Below are 21,919 nucleotides of genomic sequence, written 5' to 3' on the forward strand. Positions count from 1 at the left end.
TGAAAGGACACTGATGACACCATAACATTCATTGTCCTTGTCGCTGTCACTCTCATTGTTCTGGCGCATTGTGAAAACCCAATGTCTGAGCTCCAGCCGCCCCAAACTGGTACAAGTCGATATTTGTGGCTCGTTTGCGCGGGCCTGTGTGTGTTCACGTATGCGCGTGACCTATTTGGAAATAGACACCATACAACAGACCTCTCCTTTCTCTCATCTTCATGTCCAGTGGCCTGTCCTGAAATAGTTCATAAACACTTCTGGGCGTGAGGTATAGCTGAGGCATTGAAAGCATGCAGGAATGTGATGCACGTTAGCAAAGGTGCACAAGAATTTTCAAATGACATTAGCAGCTAATCTGGGAGAAACCTGCCTTTGTCATGTATAAGGTTACGTGTCCTAATGAGAATGTAATCTATGCCAAGCATGTTCTCCGTGGCAAGAGGAGAACAAGAGAGCTGGCCACCCGAGAAAGTTGAACCCAAAAGAATGCAGCTCTGGTATTCATTAATGAAGAGCACTCTTCTCTGCGATGGAACGACGGGGCAGGAATGAGGAGTTGGCGTAACAACGGAGAGGAGACTCATCAGAAAAGCGCTACCGGAGCTACCTCGGTATTTATCGTTCAGCCAATAAATGAAATGATAAACAAGTCAGACAGCTGGTAAATTATATTAGAATATTTTATTGCTTTATGAAATGTTGCATCAATTCAACTGTATTAAACCTTCATATTGTTTCGAGTTCACAGAAATGTCTGTTTGAAGTCAACACTCGGTTGGTTGTGTACAGCTTGACAAGACCGTGATTGTCGGCACATAACTTACAACAAACATACATACATAAAACTCTTTGGCGTCCCGCTCAAAGCACTATCGTATCTAAAATAACAAACATCTGTAGAAAATATATAATAACAATAATAATAATAATTAACCTGTTTGTTAGTTCAAAGCTCACAGTAAACAAAAGGAAAAACAACAACACAGCATTTTCAACTTTTGCCCTTAAATGGCGACCAAACCAGCTGGATCACCACTTCAGGGCAAACACTCTCAAACTGTAACCACACATGCAAACATACTATGAGAAAAAAAAGATAAAGAGCATGAGAAACATAGAGACGATGAAACACCGTGATGCTGCATCCTCCCAAAATTACAAGCTTGCAACACCAGGTCTGTGTCAGTATATGCATTTATATATTATGTGGCTCCCTGTTCACGCACCTCTGAATCTCTGTAGAACCAGCTACCCGAGACTCAAGACGTGCAAAGAGCAGGAGCGCTATAATCAGCAGTGCTATCAGCTTAAATTAATTAATAACGGGGAGTCTTACATAAAGATAATATCGATCTGATCGGAATTAAATTCACTTTTTTTTTGTTTGTTTGTTTTATACTTCAAGAGAAGGGGTGGGTCATAAAGATAACCTCTTACTAAATGTTTATCTAGAAGAGCTTGAGGCTTAAGTTAATATTTGGGGAATGTGGAAACCAGATAAGATAAATATGTAGCTTTTTAATTCATTGGTTTGGGAAAAGAAATAATAGGGATTATACAGGGTGGGAAAGCAGCATTCATATTTATATTTATATATATTTATTTATAAATATTTTGGCATACACTCTCTGAGAACACGTTGCCATGTTACAATCCAAAATACTGTCCAAGTACCTCAGAAGATTCATCTTTTCTCACTCCACCAGGCAGACTGCCTGCAGCTGTCCAGCCGAGTGAGAGAAAGTGAGTCGGAGCACAGCTCTGTCTCTAAAATGTGAAAACAGTCCTTTTTTTTTTTTTTTCCTTTCTTTTGGTAACATTCCTGCCTCCAGTATTTAGTTCCAGTCTTGCACCTCTTCACAGATACTCAGAAATAGCTTCTTTTTTCTTTTCCCCATCCCCATTCAAAATCTCCCTCTCAGTTCTTTAAATGAAGATTTCCACTGCCTCCGAATCCAGCTCATCCAGGCCTCTGAAGGGGTTTAATAGCAACTTCTTAGGCGCTGCCTTGTCTGGAGAAAAGAAAACAAACAAAGAAGACATGGATAATTATTTAAGTGTTTTGAGGCTAAGACCAGCAGAAAGAAAAGTCCTTGATGCAGTTCAGTTAGCCGTGGCTAAAGGTTAACAGACGTTTTCCACAGTCAAACAGGCCACTCTACTGAGCGTGCTCAGTCAACAAATCTACATTATTCCCTAACTGCACATTCCACATGGCCCACATTATGAACCATGGCCTACACACATGGTATCTGACTGGTTGGTTATTCCACAGCATGGTTAATCAATATGCACTTCCATGAAGTCAAGGCCAAAAATGCCTTTTATGTGTGCAGCTGTACTGGGGTATAAATTTGTGCAAGATTGCTGCTTTTTTGGCTTACTGACCCATCATTCATAAATGATAAGGGGCTTACCACTGTTGAGCTTAGTTGTAGTGGCTGCCTCTTTGGTTTTGGTTCCCTCCTCCTGCCGTTCTAGTGTCCCAGGTTCAGACTGAGCAGAGAACTGACGACTGGGCAAAGTCTGATCATCTGACAGACTCTTACCTACGAGAAAGCGTCACAGAAGATGTCAGCATGTGTCAGCGGCACTTTTTTATTTCAAACCTTTCAGCAGTAGACAAAAATGTATGTCTTTGGATCAAAAATGGCAACTTTGTGCTCCTCACCTCGTGTCTTAGTGTTGCTCTTTGTGGGGCTGATGGAGGGAGTGGAGGACGCAGGTCGGAGGGTTGCCCCCGCTGCATTCAGGAGGTTTGCAGGTGGACTTTGCTCGTCCTTTCGACCCTGGTCCTGGTGCAGCCGCTGGTTGAGGATTTTGATCACGGCATCTTTTTCCAAAATCTGAGCATAGAGGGCACGGATCCTGATGCAGAGCAGAAAAAACATGTCAGAAAGCTGGTAACCAAATAGTGGCTGAAATAAAAGAGGCAAATCCTGAAGGCTTGTTTGAAATCAAAAAGGGGGTTGATAAATAGTAGGTATGCACCTGTTCTCCATCTCCTGGTTCCTGTGGTCGGCGACTGGCAGGTCCTCGTTGAAGCTGTTGTTGGAGGAGTGGCAGGGCGAGTGGTTAATGATTGTGGTGTCCCTGGAACAGAAAAAGAACATTTCCTGGGCTTAATTCAAGCTTGAATGAGCTAAACTGAGCATTTGTACACATGTATTCCCAGCATTCATCGGAAGGAGAATGAGATACCAAGCTACATCCGTCTTTACCTCTGGGCAGCGGCAGTGGCAGCCACCTCCATGGCAAACTGCCTCATGGTGCTCTCTTCCAGGTACTTCTGCTCCCAGCGCACCACGTCGGCTTCGAGGGCAAGGATTCGCTCCTCACGCTCCCGCAGGCGCTCTTGGAGTGAGTTCATGGTCATTCCAGGGGGCTGTGACTGCCTCTGTGATAAAGAGATAAAATATTTGAGATAGATCCTAAAACACAAACAAAAAACTGCCGTCATATATGACCAAGGACAAAGGCTTTACCTGTTGTGCCCTCAGACTCCTCAGCTCCTGCTCTAGTCGTGTCCTCAGCTTCATCTCCAGGCTCTCCCTCTTCTCACAGGTGGACTGGAGCTGAGCCAGCGCGCTCTGAAGCCTCTCCACCTTTTCTACATACGCCCTTTTCCTCCTCAGCTCCTCCTCGAGCTGGCGACCTCGTCCTCGAGCAGCCTCGAGGGCCTCCTCGAGTCGTTTGGCCCTGAGGTTCTGCTCCTCAGCTGTGGATCGCAGCCGCTGCAGCTCCCTCTCCATGCGCTCCCGCTCGGCATTCTGCTCCTCATCTGAATCAAAAGAAAAAGTAAACACGGTCAGATGAAGAGCATTACAGGATTAGAGTCAGAGTGTGTTGGACAGAATGGAAGTGAAAGTTTTTTTCAAACTTTTCTCAAGTCTTTTCTGAAAAAGTACGGAAAGTTAATCCGCAATTATCCCTCCTAAAACCGAATAAGTACCCGAGTTTTTACATGGTGGCCAGTGTTCTTCATTTAGTGAAGCACTCCCGGAATGCTGAGAGCGGGAAGGGGGAGAAATCTGCCCTATCCCTTTGACCCACATAGCACAGAGCATTCCTCATCAAGGCCATGCAAACACCACAACCCCGCTTGAAAATCAAACTCACACACAGGTGGTGGTGGTGAAGGAGGTGATGGTGGTGGGGGGGACTTCATTTCTACCACTTGCACTGCTGCTCTGTGATTTAGAATGGCTTCATTTCCTTTTGCAAGGAGGTGCATGGATTGAGTTCCCTATTATAAAGCCCTCTTACCAAATAAGCTGAAGTTATGTAAGTGAAATTCCTGCATGAAATGATGCCCTTAGCAACAGAAGGGGGCCCATGGTATGCTACAATCCAGTCCAATCAAGCATGCCGATTCTAGAGGAGGAAAAGGAGGAGGAGTGGAGAGGAAACTAGCCCAACAAAACGACATACTTACTTTGTTCAAGGAGCTTTGCCATGATGTTCTGGTTATGGTCGGCCGCCTTGACTTCTTTTGCAACGTGCGTCCTGGCATTTTCCAGGTTTTCTGTGATGCAGCAAAGTTTCAAAAATTAGACTAATTTGAAAACCTTGGACCTGCTGGAGCTGGTGTCACTGAATACTGCAGTTTGGTGTCAGTACCTCTAAGGTCTCTGTTGAAATCCTGCAGCCTCCTGACTTCAGCCACAAGCCTCCTCCTCAGTGTCTGTTCCAAGTTCTCTCTCTTATTGCTGGCCTCCCTCAGTGTCTCATGGGCCTCCGAAATACGCTGGATCTCCTGCTCCAACTGCAACGGAAGGAGGAGGGGGAGGGGGGAGAAATGGGAGGGTTGGAAAAGAGGAAGAAAGGAGAAGAGAAGGAATTTTCGGTTAACCTACTTGACATGCTGAAGAGGAGCTGGAATGTTGATTCACGCTGTTATAGCACAAGATACATATATGGGTTCACATGAATGTATGTGAATAAAGCACACTCTGTGTGTGTGTGAACATGTGTGTGGTGTAATTCTGAGAAGGAATTTAAGCTCGCACCACTCCCTTTGCGACTGATTTATATCTACATTCCTGAGCGCTGATAGCTTCAGTTCCAGGTGTGTGAGCACACAGGAGCATGCACATACACACACACAAAGGCTCTCTCTCTCTCTCACACACACACATACAGAACTGGGAAGGCTGCCAGTGGAGGGAAGGTGTGCATGCCTGTGCCTGGCTTGTGGAAAACAGCAAAGAGACACCCACCATTACGGCAGTCACACAGGCATGTTTACCCAGGGCTGCGGCCTGACGGAGAAAACTTTCCAACCCTGGCAATTATCATTCTTTAAGGTTGAGACAAGGCAAGGGCCATGTGACATAACTCCAGCAGAGAGCAAAATGGATTTTTTTAAAGCATAAATTGGCTGAGATATCAAATGTCACCAAAGCCGTTTCCACTATGTTGAACGAGTAAATATCTCATTTTAGGAGCCAGTTTGGTCTGACACTCAGTCACAAAAAGCAACAACATGGCTGTAAAAGCAGAGCTGTTTTAAAAGGGAGAACATGGAAAAAGTGGTGCTGGGTACGAAAACAAAAAAGACCTTTCACTTTTTAAGGGCAGCCCACCACTTGACTGCTGTAGACCCCCACCCAAGCACTCATTAACCGTGTGGGGGTCGAAACCCAACTGGCTGCTGTGTGACAAGCCCCAGATTAGAGTGAAAATCTATGGCCTCTGCACGCGCACACACATACACGCACACTTTCTGACCTCCACTAGGTTAGCTACACAATGAAAGGAGTGTGTAAACACAGTAGCAGGCTGTGACCTCTGTTTGTGCCTCTGTGGTGTGGAAGGAAGCAGCTGCTGATCTCATCTGTCTGCCCTGATGAGGGAGTGTGCCTGGGGTTGGATATCAGGGAAGCAACTGTTAACTGGGCTTGTGTTTCATAGACAGGTGGCTCAGATGGAGGGTGTTGTCTGGATGCTCTCCAAATTCCTTTGGGGATTTTCATGACTTAATGGTGTGGCAATCCTTTCCTTTGTGTTGAATGTATTTAAAAATTAAAGATATTGAGAGAAACCTTTTTTTTTTGTAAGTACTTGTAAAGTATTCTAGTTTATCTCAGTTGTGGACCAGTGAGAGATGAAGCTTTTCTGTTCTTCTCACCTTTTGAATACGGCCGCTCTTCTCCCTGTGAGCCTCCAGTTCTTGTCTCAGCCTCTCGTTCTCCATCAGCAGCAGCTCCACCTGGTTGGGCTCCTCCAAGCCAGCAGGTGGCAGGCTGTTGAATGTGTCATAGCAGGGGGGTTCTGCTGGCTGACCAGACTGGACATACCTAAGAGATACCCGCATATATTAGAGGACACTCTAGCTCAATCACACTTTTAATAGAATACAAATATGAGAAAGAGCTTTTTTTATATAGCATGACATCTAACGTATCACTATGTATGAATTTATACGCAGGCAGGCCAGCCGGCTCCAGTGAAGAATCTAAAAGCCTGTATGTGGAACATACTCAAACTATCCTAGGCAACGCAAGTATGCGAAACTCTCCTTTTGCAGTATGCCAAACATTACAAATACCTACAGGGCTGGACTTGTTCTCCGGTGCGTATTTCAAAGAGGAAATATGAATAAGTATTCAGACTACGGTGTGACTCACACTAAAAGTATGTGTTTACGCATGTGAAACACAATGGTGCCACTGGGCGGGCTCTTGTGAGAAAAATTACACCGGAGTGCATGATGTAATGTTAAAGTTGCTTAAACACACACAACCAAACTCCTTCTGGTACCTGTGCTGCTGAGGTTGCACTGACTCCTGGACCTGGTGAGGGATAAATCCTTGGCCCTGGATGGGGGCTGAGTACTCTGGGGGTGGGTTGCATTTGTCCATGTTTGGCCCCAGGCCCTGGTAGCATTGCGGGCTGTAGTAAGGAAGCTCAGGGTAGCTGTGAGAGGTAATCTTTATGGCCTCTGCTTTAGCTGCTGCGTCTTTCCTCTCCAGAGATATCTGCATGCGATGCTCGCTGAGAGACCGCACATGGCTGCACTTTAGCGCCATCAGATCAGCCTCTTCGTGGAAGACCCCCTCATGCAGAAGCTTTCCCTCATGGAGCTGCCAGGCCATGTACTGAGACTGAGCCTTGGCCTGCTCATAAGTTGGCAGCTTCTCCCCATGCAGCTGGTAGCCACTTTCTGAGTGATGGTAGTCTCCCTGGTGCTCTTGGCCCTGCGGTTCCTGCCTTGCAGAGAGCTGAGGGTACAGAGGGTCCTCCTGGGTGAGACTCTCCAAAGAAGATTGTGGGCTACTGCTCATTTCGCCCCCACTGCTGGGTCCACTGTTGCTTCCACTGCCTCCCCGCAGGGCCTGCTGCTGGATGGCTAATAAGGTACGGGTGTCTGTGGGGTTTCCGTAGCGGAGCTGCTCCTGGATGAGCCGATGCAGGACGTTGCCAGACGACTCCTCGGTGGACGACATACTACTTTGTGAACTTAGTGATTATCTCTTTGAATCAGTTGACTTTTTCCTCAGTGAAAATATTAAAAAACAATCAGCTGTGAACCTGGAACAGAGGGGTGAGAGAGTAAAGTAGGATCAGTCTGAGGTGGCAGTGAGATCAGAGGAGAATAAAGCTGAGGCAGGCTTTCACAATAACAGCAACACTTTCAACACAAAGTCATTAAAAATGTTTATTTATTAGAAAACAGTGTGGCAATGAGTCTATGTTACCAACAGCGACAAAATGCAGATGTGGACATATTTTATCACTGCAGGCAAAAAGTGCATGCGCCAAAAATTCCACTCTCACGGTGGAGCAAAAGCGCACAAAACCACCACGTAAAACACTCCACAGCTCTACTTTCCTCTTTAATACATTGTAAGTAACTTTTAATTAAAACACAATTACCAAAGATTTAACGAGAAGTTTTACTGTAGCGACTTTGGCGTTCAAGAGAAAACAGAAAGAAAGACGCTCTTCTTACCAGCTCACGCTCTCATCATAACCCAACGTTATCCTCGACTTCGAAGTAAAAATAGTTCCACTATTGGCATCAGCTTTTTTGAAGTTAAACGTGTCTCATTTTCCTTCCCCCCCTGGACGTGTTGCCGCGATCCTCTCTTGCTGTGAAATGATTGTGGAGAGAGCAGGCGGCGATAATAAGTAACCGAGGAGGGACTGAGGTCGGAATGCCAGGAATGCAAAACGCGAGGTCCCTCGGGGATCAAAAGCGTAAAAACCACACGGGAGGAGGGAGGAGGGAAGCTGCAGTGCGCTTTATTATTACCAACGAGGAAAGGAAGAGAAGTATAGGAAAGGAATGAGCATTTTGTTTCACTAAACTGTGAGCTACTTTATAAACAGCAGCAGTTATGATGCGATAAACTCCTTCAGTGATGCATAAGTATGCGAATCATTCACTTTAGTTCAATTAAAAACACACTACACTGCATGTACTGCACCATTAACAGCATGCATAATTAACGCACATACTCAACAGGCCAACTGAACGTATAGAAATGTGTAATTATAATAGTTTTATGTTTCTTGTAATCATTGGTGATGCATGTGCAACTCTGCTTCTGAAGAAAGCTGGGATGGTCTATTTAGTTTTTAAAAAGACATCATTTGAATTGTTTAAACTGAGACTTGTTATTGCTTTTTATGTTAAATTTATTGTCAATCTGAATTTGATGCCAGTAGCATTTCAGAGTATGCATGTATGTTTGCCACTTTATTACATCACCTAATTATTTTTTTCACTTCATAATATGCCAGATGTTTTCAATCGGTGACAGACCCGAATTCCTGTCAGGCCAGGCTGTTTTATTAGGGAGCCATGTTGGAAAACATCCTCAGTGTCATTTGGCATTGTTTTGCTGAAATAAGCAAGGCCTGAAAGACATCATAGAGTGGAAGCGCAAAAGCCATATGAACTTCATGAGTTACACCTCGCTAGCATGATGTTGAACCCTTGCTTGCCGTCAGAGCTGCTTTAATTCTACGTGGTACAGATTCAACAAGGTGCTGGAAACTTTCCTGAGATATTTTGGTCCATGTTGATGCACATTTGATGTAAACCTCAGGTTCCAATGAATCCCAAACGATTGAGATCTGCTGACTGTGGAGGCCACTTGAGTACAGTGAACTCACTGTCACTCAGCTTTGTGACATGGTGCACTGTCCTGCTGGAAGAGGTCATCAGTAGATGGGCACCCAGTGTGGTCTTCTGCTGCTGTAGCCCATCTACTTTAAGGTTTGCCGTGCTGTGCGTTCAGAGATGCTCTTCTGCATATCTTGGTTATAAGCTAATGATTATTTGAATCACTGTTGCCTTCTTATGAGCTCAAAGCAGTCTGACCTTTCTCCTCTGACCTGTTGGATCAACAAGGCGTTTTCACCCAGAGACATGCTGCTCACTGGATATGTTCTCTTTTTCAGACCATTCTCTGTAAACCCTAGAGATGGTTGTGGGGGGAAATCCCAGTAGCTCAGTAGTTCCTGAAATACTCAGACCAGCCAACAGCCATGCCAGGTTCAAAGTTTTTATTTAAGCGAGACACTGCGGTGGTGGTGCAGTGGTTGCCATTGTTGCTGCAATCACTGCACAAAGGTCCTGGGTTCTGATCCAGCCTGGGCCTTTCTGTGTGAAGTTTGCATGTTCTCTGTGTGGGCTTACTCCGTATACTGCACAGTCCAAAGATGTGCATAAGGTTAGGTTAACTGGCAATTATAGGTGTCTGGCTCTATGTGTTAGGTCGGTGACAGATTGGTAACCTGTCCATGGTAAGCACCACTTTTCTCCCTGTTTCAGCCCCAGCAATGAACCTGAGCTGGATAGTCGGAAGGAAATGGATGGCTGTTCAGTTCTAACATCTGAAACTGTGAGTTTTCCATGTTCAATTAAATGTTGGTTTCAAATGTGTTTATCTGCATTTGACAAGCTTCCCAACTGAAAAATAAATGTAGTGGTGGGGGGAGGAAGTGCTTCATCAATCTTAAATAAAAAATGCTCATCGAGAGGTCATTTGGAGGTTTGCTGTGTAAACACTGTGCATTTGCAAAAAAAAAAAAAGCATTTAATTTTTATTAATTTTTGCATAATTCTTGTTGGAAATTTGTAAAATGCCTGCTGTCAAAATAAAGCTTTACCTTGAGTTTTTATTATTAATGCACTGACTTTCCTACTAGTACTTTAACTTTTTACTAGACCAAAGCGTAGCTTATTGCAACTGCTTCACATGAATAATAACTAGAGCTATTTATGAAATCCTGGTGTAAAAGTGAAATAGTCTAAAATATTGCACTGTGAAATACAATGAAATCTCCTAAAATTGGTTGCATACTTTTTATCCCTGGGCTGTAGAAATCTAGGCTCCTGGTATTCACTACAGGCCACCATGGGCTGATAAAAACTCTGCTGGTGCACATGTTTTGAAGCTGTTACATGCCTTAAATGTGTGCGTGTGCCTGTGTGGTACATGTGTGGGACAGCTGTCTCCTGGAATCCCGAGTCTTTGTAGCCCCGCTACTACAAACATAATGACTCGTTGTACCCAACATCGTACAAGCAAGAGCCCTGAGGATGGCATGCAGTGGCACGGCTTTTACTGATTTACAGTCCAAATCTGAACATTACCACTAAGATAAGTCTGAGATAAGTCTTCATACAGAAGAAAGGATGGCGAGAAAGCTGGGATAGACCTGACCACAATACAAATGTAAAATGTGTCTGTTACAGGGCTGGAGCATCCATGTTTGTTTCCTTAAAGGGATACGCTTTCCGCCTCGAGGGAGAAAGCAAATCTTTATGGCAGGCTTTATTTCTGTCAGAGCCAAAACACAACCCTGAGCTACTATTTATTACCTGCTAGGGCCTAACTGCTGCTATATTGAGGACTTTAGACATGACTCTGGCTTTTATTATGGGGCCTTTAAATAGCAGACATTTTAGTCATAACAGAAGATTCATATCTCCAAGCAGCAGGCGCAGAGTGCAACAGATGCTATCCTGCCTCTGTATATTGCACATTTTCCCACCAAAAGTCCCCATCAGAAACAAAAAACAATTGGAAACAGCGAGTGAATTGATGAAGAAATCTGTGCATTCATAGCACAACAGTCATGAGTAATTTACTGTCGACCAGTATGTGGCCACTGACCTCAGGCTAATTATCTAATTAGACCTAAAAATCTATAGGCTGGATGAGTTTCTATTGATGGTCTTTGTCCTACCTCCTTAATTAAACACACACATTGCCTCATGCTTTGGACATGAGCATACATATTGTTAAAGGCTCTCTTTCTTAAAAAGAAGAAGAAGAAGAAAGAAAGAACATGCAGACATTGTGTCTCTGTGGGCGGCACTCACATGGAGGCAACTGGTCAGCAAAGTGGAACATGTTAGCATTTCCACCTTCAGATCCACACTGTGAAGCAGCACAGTCTCCACCTATTTAAAAGCCTGCTCAAGTCGTTTAACACCACCTCACTACTTCCTCTGCTCCCTCCCTGTGTGTCAGCATGTGTGTGTCTGCTGGTGGACAACGCCTCTGGTCATTTTGTCCCCTATTGTAGCACACTTCCTGTGAACTTGCTGAGGAATGTGAGGCTGACCCTTTGACAATTATGGATGTTTTCAAAAAGTCATTACAGGAGATGAACATCTAAAGTGGCCTGCCACAAAAATTCCTCAGTGTCTGTCTGCCCGTAGGCGCTGAAACCCCGAACCAGACGAAACTTATATTTCATGAGTTATTCCTTGTTTGTGAAAAGAAGAGTGGCACTGAAGACTATCCGAGAACACCCAGTAAAATAAAACACAATTGTGTTGTTGCTATATACAGTAAACTCATATTTCTCTTGTGGTTTTCGTGGAAACATGAGCACAAATGAGGCAACAGTAAGACTAGTCAAACTACCAGTTGCACAAATGAAACAGTCTGAGTCTAAATTTACTCATCTTAGGCATGTGTTAAAGAGAGTATAAAAATCTCTTTGTGAAAAGGAGAGCAGCAGGAAGGCAAACCTCTGTGGGGGAGTCCTTAAAGGTACACACCTCTATTTTTGCATAATTAAACAATGTTCAAGTAAAATAAACACTGAAGAAATGATGGAAAAGCAGATCTTATAACGGAACAGTATATAGTAGTGTATTTACTTATTATAGTAACAATTTGACGCTATTTAACAGACAATTAAATCTTCAATTCATTATTTATACAGTATTAAGTCACAACAGTTACCTCCATGTTTTTTATAACATAAAGTAAAGACCCTACAGTAAAGAAACTCCAACAATCACACAATCTCTATGAGCAAGAACAATGGGAAGGGAAAAAAACTCCCTTTTAACAGGAAAAAGCTTCTGACAGAGGCAGGCTCAGGGAGAGGTTGGGGGTGAGGGACCAAATTAAAACTATGATGGGACAGACAGAGAGAGTTTAATAATTGCTAATGATTAAAGACAGTAGTGGTGTATAAACACACAGAGTGAAAATTGATCTGAGAAGAAGAAACATTCAGTGGATCAAGAAACAGCTCAGCATTACGAATGCATTAGCTTTTCAGCATCACTGATGAATGAAAGCAGTCCTACATGTTTGCTTCATATGCACATATAAAGGGCATATCCTATTTAAAATAACTCAAAAGATTCCTCAGAGTGTTACTCAAGGCCAAGGTAATGCCATCTAAAGTAGATATCTGTTTAGACACAATGTTTTTAAGATTTTTAGGAACAAGTACAATAACTTCATTTTTATCTGAATTTGGAAGCATGAAATTAAAGGTCATCTAGTTCTTTATGGCTTTAATTCATTCCTGCAGTTTAACTAATTTATTTGTATCATCTGACTTTATGGATAAATTTGGGTATCATCTGCATAGAAATTTAAATTTATGCAATGTTTTTTAATAGTGTAGCCTAAGAGATGCATGCATATTGAAACTCTGTGAAACTCAATGAGTAACTTTTGCGTGTGAATCTTCATTTAGTTAAACAAATTGGAGTCTACTAAATAAACAGGGTTTAAACCAGCGGTCCCCGACCTTTTTTGCGCCATGGACCGGTGTATGTCCGACAATATTTTCACGGACCGGCCTTTAAGGTGTCGCGGATAAATACAACAAAATAAAACCAGTACCGGTACCACAATAAAGAAGATTTATTCATAACACACTGGAAAAGATTCAGGGAAACTGAGTTAATGATAAAAACGATAAAAAAATAACGATAAAAAACGATAAAAACCCTGAAAACTCTAATTAACTGGCAACTGAATCAAGTCATGGCTTCATAACTACAGTGTAGTTACTGCCACCTTAAAAGCTTGTCATACATAACCTGTTATTAAATATAGGTTAATCATATTTAAAATTGAAACCTTAATTAATGGTAAACAGACTTTAAGCAGTTTTCTAGAAATAGGGCTAGAAGGCACATTAATGTATAGAGGAAGAAATTATGAAAGTAAACCCAGAAAGATTGATTGGAGAGAAATAGTCTAAGTAAATACCAATAGTGGTTAAAATTACTGTGGGAAACACTTAAAATGTGGGCGAGGTGACAAAGACAGGTTAAAATGTTATTTGTAAAGAATTTCACAAGTTCATTGCTAGTTAAGGTCAAAGAAGCTCTGACTGTTTGTCAGCCTGCTACAATGCTGAAAATAACTCTGGGCTTGTTCCTGTTTGAAAGTTCAGTTTGCTTCTCAAAACACTGTCAGTTTTGAAACTGTCATGGATACAATGAGTTTGCCACTCATGTAAACTTGCATAGCTTGGATTTTCTGTTTCCTGTTTTTTATCAAGCATGTCCCAACTTCCTAAACAGCAGTAAGCACATCCTGCTCTGATGTATGACCCAGAAACTGATTTTAAAAGACTTAATTTACATGTGTTTGTTTTAGAAACACTACTGTGCAAAAGTATTGAGCCACACATCATTGTCTACTTTTACTAGATGCAGCAGAAAATAATGACTCAGGTTGTTAATTACATAATTTTCCATTAATGCATGATAACAGAATTTGTCTAAGAGAGTTTAAAACACACACAAGGCAAAAATGGTACAATGCACAATTCTCACAGGCTTAACAGCTAATACTTGGTAATGCCACCTTTATTCTTCACTAGAGCCTGAACTCTCTTAGCCAAACTTTCTTTAATATCTTTAAGTAGTCTTCAGGAATAGTTCTCCAGGTTTCTTGAAGGACATTCAAAGCTAATGTTGAGGTTCAAAATAGCTATGCTCCAGGCTCTGGGGAGGCCAATCCCCGTGTGATAGTGTTCTGTTGTGTGTGTTTTTATTTGTTTGTTTGCTTTTTTAAAATCCAGTTATGCATTTACTTCATTAGCAGCATGTTTGGGATCATTGTCATGATGAAAAATGAAGATACCAATCAAATGCTTTCCAGGTGATATTGCATGGTGGAACAAAATTATGGTACTTTTCTTTTTCTTTTTACAAGAACCCCAAGGATCATGTGGCTTTTTTTGTTTGTGTGCAGGATTCAGTGGTCTACAACGTCACAGGCTGCTTGCACTGTAACACTATAAAACTTTGTTCAAAGTACTGTTAGTTTTCCTAAATTGATGGCTATAAACCCGAGCAATTCTGGTATTAATATGCCATTAAAGATGATGGGTTACATGTTGAGATAAACGAGGTGGATACCAGACTGACTGGAACTTTTCAACCATCCTAATAACTGACTTCAGACCTCTATAAAACATTGTGAAATAAAACAGACAAAAAAAAGTCAGAGCTGATTTTTCTCATACTTTATTGAGCTGTGTGCATAGGTTAAAGATCAGGAAGGGTTAGAAATCACGTTTTATTTGGATAGTTATGTTAAAAGACTTCCATGAGTAGTAACTGGAGAGAATAGTGCTGTCCCAAATGAAACTGAGCACATGCCACAAACAGCAGTCACAATATTTGACCATTGTTGCTCTAGCTACCATGATATTTCCAAACACTTATAGATTGCAAGAGTCTGTGACCACTCACATTAATTTTTTATACATTGAAAACAGTTTAATGTGCATAAAAACTAAACAAAAACACAATACAAGTGATATTGACTCCTAAAATCTGTTACTATTAGCCAGCTAGCATTGCTAATGGCAGCATAAAACCTTGTGCTAGCTTGTTGCTAGCTCAAGATAAGGGTGATAACTGTACAGTGTACAGTGTTACTGCTTGCAAGTTATGACTACCCCACAGAGATACTCGTAGTACACGACATGTAGCTGCACTTGCCAGTCTGCACACAATTACAGTAGGCACTCAAAATAGAAAGTGTAAATATGGAAGTTTGTAATTTGAGATGCACCAAATGGTTCAGACTGTCAGGAAGAAAAAAATCCACCTTGTCAACAGTTTGTGTGATAAGAGGTGGGATTAAACCTTCTCATTTGTTGTGACTCATCCCAGTTCTCACCTCCAAATAAAAACTCCACTTTCTCCAATGTCTGCGCAACAGCAGACCGCACACCAGTGGCATTATTTTCTTTAACTACTCATATACTGAGCTAATCATTTAATCTAGATATAATCTGTTGATTAACTGAAAATGGAAATCACCATTGGTCGTGGTCCTATGGCTCTTTAAGCACATCAAGAACCTAAGCAGACAAATTAATCCTGCAAAAAGCTACAGCTAACAGGCATGAAATGGTCTTTATCACAATATATTTAAAGCCTTTTTTATCTGCTTTATTCTAAGCTGCAGTTGGAGGTCATTTTAAAAGACGTTTTATCGAATGAAGTTGTCATAGTTTAAAAAAGAGGCCATATAAACACAGACAGAGATTAGTGTTGTAGTTTATCTGAAGCCTGTGCAACAAGATGCTTGACTCTATGTCTATCTCTGCATCATTATCACTTTCTTTTTGTTCCCTCAAGCATATTCATATCTTTGGACTCAGATCATATAAGTCTTTGATGGCTGTATCAGGCAGACAGAGAGTTTAAAAGACTGGATAAGACAGGATGCATGTTGCACTGTTAGATTCGTGGGAAAGAATAAGACGGAATAGCTGACAAGGTCACCTGATATGTCAGGATTGGTGGGGAATGTAAGCGATAGTGTTGGAGTGGCATGGCTTCCTGATTCACACATTACACAAGAGACAAAAAGAAGGTGTGCTGCATTCAAGTAGCATCCTGTTCTCAGGAAAGTGCTGATGATAAGTTTCCCAGTATATGTATTCGCAACACCTCAAATTCCAATGTTAGGTGTTTAGTTTACTGATGAAATTATGTCGAAGTAAGCAGGCAAGCAACATATAACATCATTCCTCTTTGACACCTGTTTAGATTGATAGTAGCGATAATAAAAACTGGTTGCCTGTCTGTTTAAAGGGAAGAAGCTCAGCATGTTGCTGCAAGTTGGATGGCACTGAAGGGAATTTCCAGGCATTTATAGCAAACAGACTACAGATATGAATCACTGGGGATACAGTATGAAGAGATGTCAAAACGGATGTGTAGTGCAGCCATATCTGGCACAGTGCTTGCTAAAATAAATCAGTTAGATGGCCCAAAATCATAAATAAATAGTTCCAAATTTAGGAAAAATTCAGGAAGAAGATAGATAACACTCTGATATGTATCTAACCCATTTACTGGTATCCTGATTTAGTCTCCAGAGACAATGGCCTGTATTTTGATGCTTCCAGTGTATCGAGCAGATATCTGGGTCAAGACTTTTTGTAAGCCATCGTTCATCATTTAATTTCAGTGAAATTACAAAAGGCTAATAAACAGTTAAATTGCTGTCAGACAAGCAACACCCATTTTATTATTATTATTGTCCATCCATTCACTTTCTTCCACTTCTCCAATCACATTTGCAAAGGGTCTGGAGTCGATCTCAGCAGCCATACGGCACCCTGGATGGGTCACTAGTCTGTTGCTGGGCTAACACAGAGAGACAGACGACCGTTTGCACTCACATTCACACCTATAGCCAATTTAGAGTCACTAATTAACCTAACTGCATATTTTTGGACAGTGGGAGGAAGCCAGATTACCCAGTGAGAACATTCAAACTCCCCACAGGAAGTCCTCGGTCTGATGGTGAATTTGAACTTTGGACGTTCTTTCTGTGAGGAAACACCACCGCAACACTGTGGTTCTGAATTAAATGCAGAAAAGCAGTGCCAAAGTAAGAGGTGACAATGGAGTGAAAGCACCCTTACACAGATAAAACTCTTTCAAACATTGGTTACATTTTACCAGGAGTGGGGTTTGAACCCACGAGGGCTGATGTCCATTGGATCTTAAGTCCAACGCCTTAACCACTCGGCCATCCTGATGAATAACTTGCTGCTCATGTACAATTATTATATACATGGCCTGCAATACCAGCACGCCCGATGCTACAAACGTTAAGGCTCAAACTGTGGAACGTGTACGACCTTACACTGTACGTATCTTGGGACTATTACTGATTCAAGATTGAATTTTGACACAAACTGTGAAGCAGTATGCAGGAAGGGTTATCAGTGTTTGTTGTGCTTGCAGAAACTGCCCTCCTTTTGCATTGAAAAGATCATTATGACACTGTTTTATGGATGTTGTATTGAGTCAGTATTATCTTTTTCCTTGGTGTCATGGTACAGCAATCTATCTTTGAAGGACAGGAACAAACTGATGTAAACTGTGACCCGGTCAGGGAAGCTGATTAGTAAATCGCAGCTTAACCTAGACTCTCTGTATGTCAGACTGTTGAAGAGGATGGCCAACTTCATCTTAAACAATGGTTCACACCCCTTGTTTGGGGAATTTAAGTTTCCCTTCCCTCTGCACAGAGGTTTGCAGTGTTACAGAAACACAACTTAGTCCCAGCTGCTATTGTTCATCTGAATAATTTATGGCAAATTGTGCTCACATCTATTCCATTTATTTATGTATTTTGAATGGAAATCTGTTTATTTATTTTAGCATTTTAAGCTTGCTATAAATGCTATAACTGACTCCAACTGCCATCCACGTTCGAGTGACTTTTCAAAGAGAGCACAGGCACCCAACTCTCCAAGTTCTGTCTGCAAAACTGGAAAATCCACGTTTTTCTGCTGATACCTGAGAGGTCTTCTTGTGAATTGTACTTTGCTCTGTGACTGTCTGTGCTAGAATTCAAAAATGAATAGAGATGTATTATGAGAAGAGTAACTGCAGGTCTAAATAATTCCATGAACAGCAAGAAGCAGGACAGTGTGTTGTGGTCTGCACGGAAATTTGCAGTCAGAGATGCAAGAAGGCTTATCAGTAATGCCAGCCAAAGGTGTCAGATACTGCAAAATGCATGGATACATACAGCCTTCTGTTTTGCTTTCTACATCTTAAAGGCAAAATGAAACTAGGGTGATATTTTGATCCGAAACTAAGAACAAATATTTCCCCAGTGTGGTGAACTAAAAGTTGAGGTATTCAAAAGCAGCCCTCGACTTGATGGAAATTATTTAGCTGTAGCACCTTTAACACACAAGATTTACATGTTGACAACACCATGGCAACTTTTCTGTTTCTTTTTCTCTCTTAGCTCTGAATATTTGGCCTCCGATCTCAGGAGCATTACTCATGCAGTTCTGAGGGCTGAGGCTTGCTGTAATGATGTTTCCCATCCCCTTATTTCTCCTACTTCTCTTTTTTTTCACTTCTCTTTGAGGCACTGAAAGATATAAGCTTCTCATAAGTTAACTGTATTTTCTGGTATTTGACTAAATCCTGATAAGTCAAGTGTTTAAATCTGGTCATGAAGTTTTACAACAAAGGGAGCCTGCCATAGATCATTTTGTTTAATGACTGATGTTTGAGTTTTATTACAGGGTTCAGCCTCAAACTAAAAAAGCCACAAAATAGATCCATTTAGGTCCAGTCATCACCATCTTCAGGGTGAAAGTGAATCAAACTGATCATTGTTACGCTTTGAGCCCAAGATGCCCTTTTAAGATGTGAAAATATTTTGCAGCCTTCTGCCCCGGAGACAGCACGCCTGCCACAGACGAATGACGGTGCAACAAGCCATGACACCCCATCCTAAAACAGTCTTCCACCCCAGCAGGCCACTGCCATCCTGGGAGGTCACCAGAATGCCAGTCATTCATTTCGAGCCTCAGCATGTGTGCCCCCAGCAAATAGCTGCGTTCCTCTGCTGCTGAGGCTGCACATAGCATGTGATCTGATGGCTGGCTTTGGCCAGCAGCACTGTGGAAAGAGAGCGAGAGAGAGAGGGCTCTGTGTCTGCGTACAAGCTCAGCAGCTCTGAAAATGTACCAGGGGCTTTCCATGGTCCAGGAGCAATGAGGGGAATGCAGGCTGGGGATGCTGAGGGGGGGGTGAGGGTTCAGTAAGGGGTGAAAAGAGAGGATGAGCAGGTAGATGATGGAGTGGCTTAGCAGTGTGAAAAGCATTGGGGTGTGATGGGGTGATAGGAAGCTTTATTTGAGCCCTTAGCTCTAAGTTAAGCAGAGCAGGTATTTATAGGTGGCGGCACTGTGGTGCAGTGATTAACGCTGCCGTTTCACAGCAACAACAAGCACTGGCCTTCTGTGTGGACCTGTGCTTCCTCTCACGGTCCAAAGACATTCACATTAGGTTAACTAAGAATTCAAAATTGGCCCTAGATGGAAATGCGATCATCAGTGCTTGTCAGTCTTTCAGCCCTGTGCTCAACAGACAACCAGGGTGTACACCACCTCTAACCCTATGACAGCTGGAGTAGGCTCCGCCCCTGCACGACCCTCAATTGGAAAAGTCATTCGGTTAATAGACAGAAAATGGAGGTATTTATGGAGTATGGTTTCCCAGCATAAAACGTGGTATAAATTGACATGGCAGGTGTCTGAAGTTTAATGCTTTTCAACTGGCACAAACGAATTGTGCAACAAATGTGGAGTTTATTCAGTATTGTGCAACACTGCACTGCATATTGGGTAATAATAGACATTACGCTACCAACCTTTGGCTTACTTTATTAGTTTGTGGTTTAAAAGCATGATTTAATAGTTTCAGAATATTTTTTAGAGTATTACATGATAATTATACTTCTTAATATTATTAATGTTCTCTTATAGTTTTAACTTGTGTTTTTTTACATTTATGTGTTAACTGCTAGAATAAACCTTAGCGTAATGTATGTCTTCCCCATATTTTAACATTTATTCCACCATGAGGAATATTTAGGGGCTTTTAGAGGTTTAATGTTTAAACGCGTGTCAGAAGGGAAATAAGACCTAATTTGGTTTATATAAATAAACACATAAAACCAAAATTGGATGGGGAGTAAAAGATAATCTATCTGAAGCTGTTTTGGATGGTACTTCATGATTTTAGGAACTGATAGGAATGTTGTGTTATTACAACTTCCATTGAAGAGATAAGGAAACAGTTATCGCGCCTTCACTGTTAACACATATCATAAAGATTTTTTCAAGGAGTTAACTCCGTCTGTGGCAGCTTGTTTTTCTGCCTGTCAGCTTGTTTGCAAATCAAAGAATTTCTAACAGTATTATCCATTATCTTCCTGATGACTTTCAGCTTTGGCATTACTGCCAGTAAGTGACGATGATTCAGCTGTCAGATATGTTAATGGTAGCAACTCCAGGCCTGGACGTGTCTGCTGACACACAGAGGCTGTATTGTGTTGACTAAAAGAAGGCCATTGTCTTATTTCGCACAGAAAGTCTATTTTTAAGGCCGAATGGAGAAGCGAGGGGGGGAAAACATCTCCTCCTGTGATGAATTTAACCGGTCAGAAATATGCAATGGAAAAATTTTGACTCTATTTAAACTTCATGAAATGTCATACTGTGCATTGACCCAGATAGATAAAGCTGTGAGCATCAGCTGTGCTTGAACTGTGTAGTTTATACTCTTTCAAAAAAAAAAAAAAGGTACAATCTGTAACATGTTTGTCAGGCTGATTGAACGTTATTACGTCTGTCTCCATTATGTACATATTTATCAAGTCTTTCAGCGATGTGGGCTTAATCATTTGAACAAAAACAGACTTTTTAATCTAATCCTAGCTTACATTCACGCTGCTTTACTTTGGAGAAAACGTCATTCCTCAGTGTTTCAGTTTATGACACTGAACCAGGTGATCACTTAGGTGTAAGAATCACTAACATTTACTATATAACACCTAATTGTGAATGATCCTTGAGAATGAGTCTCAAATATGTCTGCTTCTTTAAACCTCCAACCAGCTGCACTCGTTTGAATTTACTTGGAACAAGTCCTTTAACCTATAATGCCATTTTCTCCAAATGTGCCATATGACACTGAGATTATGTTTGCGTTGTGATGACCTTGTTTCAACTCCTAAATGGCTTTTTTGGAGGCCTGGGAGCTCTCCCTGTTGCAGACATTTAAGAACTGGTGTCTGTAATTATAGTTTGTTCAAGTTTGGGGAAAATCACATAAATCTAACTTTGAAATTCTTTAGATAAGCCTTTTTATCCCAGAGGTTTTACGGTGATTTATATTTTCTAAACGTGGAGGCAGCAGAGTGAACTGTAAACATAACGTGATTTTCTCACAGCACCGCGAGTTTAGGATCAATATTCACTCGCTTTTTGACTCCTAAATGTTCTTCTGTGTTTATAAGTTTCCAGCAGACTTTGTGTATTTTACCACTTACATTGACTCATGCTTTATAATGGAGTTTTTCAGTGTGCTGAAACAAAAATGTAAAGTTGTGAACCATAAACAAAACAAAGGAACTGTGGCTTTCTCTCAATTTCTCATGTAGCGATTTAGATTACATCTCTAGTCCTTTGTGGCATTGGTAAATCATGCAGCACTGCTCTCTAATCTCCTGATAGCCCTTCTATTGGCAGGTCTCACTACTCAAGAGCTCAGTAACACGTCCAGGCAGCTGTTTTGAAGCATCTATTCAAATTAATGATGAGAAAGACATAAATGATTTTGTCA

At 41.7% G+C, this 21,919-nt stretch overlaps 1 protein-coding gene and 1 non-coding gene across 2 annotated transcripts; both read right to left on the minus strand.

Annotated features, from left to right (window-relative positions):
- Positions 1-665: 665 nt before the first annotated feature.
- LOC100692123 (angiomotin-like 2a) lies at positions 666-8,154 on the minus strand. Its single transcript, XM_003437918.5, has 11 exons — positions 7,958-8,154; positions 6,766-7,536; positions 6,134-6,302; positions 4,624-4,768; positions 4,439-4,528; positions 3,489-3,784; positions 3,225-3,400; positions 2,995-3,096; positions 2,675-2,871; positions 2,421-2,552; positions 666-2,015 (listed from the first exon to the last, which is right to left on the minus strand). The coding sequence occupies exons 2-11, from the start codon at positions 7,449-7,451 to the stop codon at positions 1,930-1,932; spliced, it is 2,079 nt and encodes a 692-aa protein (XP_003437966.1). The 5' UTR covers positions 7,452-7,536; positions 7,958-8,154; the 3' UTR covers positions 666-1,929.
- A 9,061-nt stretch (positions 8,155-17,215) lies between these two features.
- On the minus strand, positions 17,216-17,298 carry trnal-uaa (transfer RNA leucine (anticodon UAA)). The gene has a single exon. It is a non-coding gene; the product is annotated as a tRNA-Leu (tRNA).
- Between the last annotated feature and the right edge of the window lie 4,621 nt (positions 17,299-21,919).

Source organism: Oreochromis niloticus, linkage group LG18 (genome assembly GCF_001858045.2).
Source record: "Oreochromis niloticus isolate F11D_XX linkage group LG18, O_niloticus_UMD_NMBU, whole genome shotgun sequence".
In the NCBI taxonomy this organism is placed as follows: domain Eukaryota; kingdom Metazoa; phylum Chordata; class Actinopteri; order Cichliformes; family Cichlidae; genus Oreochromis; species Oreochromis niloticus.

Excerpts from the sequence above, each read along its gene's own strand:
- LOC100692123 (XM_003437918.5), bottom strand. The coding sequence starts at position 7,451 with ATGTCGTCCACCGAGGAGTCGTCTGGCAACGTCCTGCATCGGCTCATC. Across the intron at positions 2,553-2,674 it reads GAGCAACACTAAGACACGAG|GTAAGAGTCTGTCAGATGAT; the intron begins GTGAGGAGCACA and ends GCTTTCTCGTAG. Across the intron at positions 2,016-2,420 it reads TACAACTAAGCTCAACAGTG|ACAAGGCAGCGCCTAAGAAG; the intron begins GTAAGCCCCTTA and ends TCTTTTCTCCAG.